Genomic DNA, 4,462 nt, shown 5'->3' on the forward strand with positions numbered 1-4,462 from the left:
CAAACACTTCCATTTTCTTATAATACAGCTGACAGTTGACTGTGGAATATTTAGGAGCGAGGAAATTTCACGACTGGATTTGTTGCACAGGTGGCATCCTATCACAGTTCCACGCTGGAATTCACTGAGCTCCTGAGAGCGACCCATTCTTTCACAAATGTTTGTAAAAACAGTCTGCATGCCTAGGTGCTTGAATTTATACACCTGTGGCCATGGAAGTGATTGGAACACCTGATTCCAATAATTTGGATGGGTGAGCAAATACTTTTGGCAATATAGTGTAATTCGTGCTGCCGGCTCTGGTGCTGCCTGGATAAGATTAGAGAATCGTTTAGCGAGCTGCTAAACGGTGCCATGGAACCTGAACACACGGAACCGGATCTGAACAGGAACTGGTTTTCGGTTCCCATCCCTACATGAAAGTATGACTGAAAACTCTAAAAGAAAACTAAAACAGAACCAAAAAGCCCAGAAAGGACAGAATCATGACATAAAGAAAGGGATTTTTTTTTTCAAAATGGTGCCAAGAAGACTAAAATCATTTAAAGGCTAAAAAAGCTCTTTAGTCTGATGCAGTTGATAAAAAACGACCACAGAAAGGACACTCCTTTAAAAATAGCTCAATTAAACAGATAAAAGTTTGTGGCGAAGTTTGTTGATTTATATAAACATGATGCTAATCTCTGAGGATTAAACACAACCTTGACAGATTTATGCAGCATCTGGAGGTTTCCCATGCTCCTCTGCACCGTAGAGCGGACGAGGGCCATGCAGTCCTCTCCTGCTGCAGATGCCTAGATACTGCAGTTATAATGGACCAGAACCATCAACGATCCGGGTTAATTTGACCCATCTGGCAGCATCCGCCCTAACCGACCGTCTCTTTTTAATTCTTACCTTTTTAAGGCCTTGTTTTTATTTCTTGCTTCTTTCCAGGATGTTCTTCTCTCCTCCGTGTTGATTGGTTGACAGACAGAGTAAAGGGAGCATCAGCCCTCGGCAATGAAGAAGCTGTGCTGTCTTCATTGGTGCTGAAGAGGCAGGAGGAGGCGGACGATGGCCGCCGGTGATGCAGCAGGCGGGAACGGCCAGGAGACAGACAGACCATCAATCTGCCTGAACGTTAGAGCAATGACCCAAACACTGCAGACGTGCAGGTCATGGTGTTCGTCGTAGGACTGAAACTCCTAGAAAATTTAGTTGAAAATAGTTCAAATGAGGTTTTAATCCGACTGCGTCATTATGGAAGGAAAATCTACAGAGACGTTCTGGCTGATTTTCGCTTTGATGCTTAAATTTCCAGCAGGTTTTCCTTCTGCGTAAATGGCTGTCTTTATGTGCTTTTCTTGTGCTGAGGTGTTTTTTGATATCTCAAACTGTATCCTGTGAAGGATAAAGAGAGAAATATGTTTTTTTCCCTCTCCCTCCCCAATGTGGCTCCTATCCTTCCACAGAGGAAAAAGGCAGCGCCCTAAAGGAACCGGCACATGGTGGGGCCCCTGGAGAAGGAGCCAAACGGCAGAGATCTTTGGCGCACATTGTGCTGCTTTCAGGATGCTCTGAAATGGAGGAATGGGTTCATTTGGGTGAGAAGAGCAGAGCAGAGATTCAAATATAAAATAGATGATGGTAATCCACTGGAATCACAGAGAGTAAAGAAAGAGGTGATCATCTTTGATTTTAAAACATGAGGTCGAAGGCAACACATTTCCTTTCTAACAGATCTTTGAACAATCAGGCAACGTCCATCCACAGGGAGGCTGATTAGCATCCCAGAGTTCCCAGTGATCCCAGAGTTCCCAGAAATCCCAGAGTTCCCTGTGATCCCAGAGTTCCTGGCGATCCCAAAGTTCCCTGTGATCCCAGAGATGCCAGAGTTCCCAGAGATCCCAGAGTTCCCTGTGATCCCAGAGATCCCAGCAATCCCAGAGTTCCCAATGATCCAACAGATGCCAGAGTTCCCAGGGTTCCCAGCGATCCCAGAGTTCCCAATGATCCCAGAGATGCCAGAGTTCCCAGCGATCCCAGAGTTCCCAATGATCCAACAGATGCCAGAGTTCCCAGGGTTCCGAGCGATCCCAGAGTTCCCAATGATCCCAGAGATGCCAGAGATCCCAGAGTTCTCAGGGTTCCCAGTGATCCCAGAGTTCCCATTGATCCCAGAGTTTCCAGGGTTACCAGCGATCCCAGAGTTCCCAATGATCCAACAGATGCCAGAGTTCCCAGAGATCCCAGCAATCCCAGAGTTCCCAATGATCCAACAGATGCCAGAGTTCCCAGGGTTCCCAGCGATCCCAGAGTTCCCAATGATCCCAGAGATGCCAGAGTTCCCAGCGATCCCAGAGTTCCCAATGATCCAACAGATGCCAGAGTTCCCAGGGTTCCGAGCGATCCCAGAGTTCCCAATGATCCCAGAGATCCCAGAGTTCTCAGGGTTCCCAGTGATCCCAGAGTTCCCATTGATCCCAGAGTTTCCAGGGTTACCAGCGATCCCAGAGTTCCCAATGATCCAACAGATGCCAGAGTTCCCAGAGATCCCAGAGTTCTCAGGGTTCCCAGTGATCCCAGAGTTCCCATTGATCCCAGAGTTTCCAGGGTTACCAGCGATCCCAGAGTTCCCAATGATCCAACAGATGCCAGAGTTCCCAGGGTTCCGAGCGATCCCAGAGTTCCCAATGATCCCAGAGATGCCAGAGATCCCAGAGTTCTCAGGGTTCCCAGTGATCCCAGAGTTCCCATTGATCCCAGAGTTTCCAGGGTTACCAGCGATCCCAGAGTTCCCAATGATCCAACAGATGCCAGAGTTCCCAGAGATCCCAGAGTTCTCAGGGTTCCCAGTGATCCCAGAGTTCCCATTGATCCCAGAGTTTCCAGGGTTCCCAGCGATCCCAGAGTTCCCATTGATCCCAGAGTTTCCAGGGTTCCCAGTGATCCCAGAGTTCCCATTGATCCCAGAGTTTCCAGGGTTCCCAGCGATCCCAGAGTTCCCAATGATCCAACAGATGCCAGGGTTCCCAGCGATCCCAGAGTTCCCAATGATCCCAGAGATGCCAGAGTTCCCAGCGATCCCAGAGTTCCCAATGATCCAACAGATGCCAGAGTTCCCAGGGTTCCCAGCGATCCCAGAGTTCCCAATGATCCCAGAGATCCCAGAGTTCTCAGGGTTCCCAGTGATCCCAGAGTTCCCATTGATCCCAGAGTTTCCAGGGTTCCCAGCGATCCCAGAGTTCCCAATGATCCAACAGATGCCAGAGTTCCCAGAGATCCCAGAGATCTCAGGGTTCCCAGTAATCCCAGAGTTCCCATTGATCCCAGAGTTTCCAGGGTTCCCAGTGATCCCAGAGTTCCCAATGATCCAACAGATGCCAAATTTCACAGGGTTCCCAGTGATCCCAGAGTTCCCAATGATCCGAGAGATGCCAGAGTTCCCAGAGATCCCAAAGTTCCCAGGGTTCCCAGTGATCCCAGAGATCCCAGAGTTCCCATTTATGCCAGAGTTTCCAGGGTTCCCAGTGATCCCAGAGTTCCCAATGATCCCAGAGATCCCAGCGATCCCAGAGTTCCCAATGATCCCAGAGATCCCAGCGATCCCAGAGTTCCCAATGATCCCAGAGATCCCAGCGATCCCAGAGTTCCCAATGATCCCAGAGATCCCAGCGATCCCAGAGTTCCCAATGATCTAACAGATGCCAGAGTTCCCAGGGTTTCCAGTGATCCCAGAGTTCAAAATGATCCGAGAGATGCCAGAGTTCCCAGAGATCCCAAAGTTCCCAGGGTTCCCAGTGATCCCATTTATCCCAGAGTTCCCATTTATCCCAGAGTTCCCAGTGATCCCAGAGATCCCAGGTCATAGGGCAGAATGCAGGTGATGGTCCTGGGAACTGATTAACAGTGAGAAGGCGTCTGCGGAACATTCGCTCACCTGCTCTGATTCTGAGCTAGCTAGCAGCTATGTCTGCTAAGGCTAATGCTAATCTGTGGTTAGCCAAACCTTTAATGTCCAGGAAGGCAGAAACTTCCTTCAGTTGGTTTCATCGCTCATCAGCCGGACTGATGGTCATCATCATGTTGCTCCGTTTTGTTTGTTGTTTAATCTGATATTTTTTAAATCTCTTTTTTTCTGATAAATGTAACGCTGATGAGAAGAAGAAGCTATATTTCAGCTCCATCTCAGAGCTACTAGCATCTGGAAACATCTGGGCTCTGTCTTACCTGACCTACTGTTCCTATTGGTGGGGTGGTGGTCGGCATGGTAACCAGAAGTAAACATTTATGTTAGCAGCCTCTCAGTATCAGCGCATTAGCAGAGCTCTGCAGCAGATAGATTCTATTTAAACTAGATCTACCAGGATGATACCAGTTTGGAGCCTTCAGGTAATCTTTTATTCTCTCTAGATTTTCTGTGAATGATTTATAGTTGACGTATTTATTGTTGTGATGAGAAAATAGTAGCGATGACCTT

At 48.3% G+C, this 4,462-nt stretch overlaps 1 protein-coding gene across 1 annotated transcript; it reads right to left on the bottom strand.

Moving 5' to 3' along the window:
* Positions 1-1,022: 1,022 nt before the first annotated feature.
* On the bottom strand, positions 1,023-4,251 carry LOC119796417 (collagen alpha-2(I) chain-like). The gene is made up of 3 exons (XM_038304934.1): positions 4,213-4,251; positions 1,721-3,679; positions 1,023-1,187 (listed from the first exon to the last, which is right to left on the bottom strand). Exons 1-3 carry the CDS (start codon positions 4,249-4,251, stop codon positions 1,023-1,025), a joined length of 2,163 nt encoding a protein of 720 aa, XP_038160862.1.
* Positions 4,252-4,462: the final 211 nt, after the last annotated feature.

The sequence above is a fragment of the Cyprinodon tularosa genome, unplaced genomic scaffold, assembly GCF_016077235.1.
Source record: "Cyprinodon tularosa strain WSP-4 unplaced genomic scaffold, ASM1607723v1 ctg549, whole genome shotgun sequence".
Lineage (NCBI taxonomy): Eukaryota > Metazoa > Chordata > Actinopteri > Cyprinodontiformes > Cyprinodontidae > Cyprinodon > Cyprinodon tularosa.

Bases quoted from the DNA above. Each gene is read 5' to 3' on its own strand.
- LOC119796417 (XM_038304934.1), bottom strand. From the start codon at position 4,251: ATGCCGACCACCACCCCACCAATAGGAACAGTAGGTCAG. The intron at 3,680-4,212 runs GTAAGACAGAGC...GGCATCTGTTAG, and splicing joins CAATAGGAACAGTAGGTCAG to ATCATTGGGAACTCTGGGAT. The intron at 1,188-1,720 runs GTTAGAAAGGAA...TAAATTTTCTAG, and splicing joins GCCTGATTGTTCAAAGATCT to GAGTTTCAGTCCTACGACGA.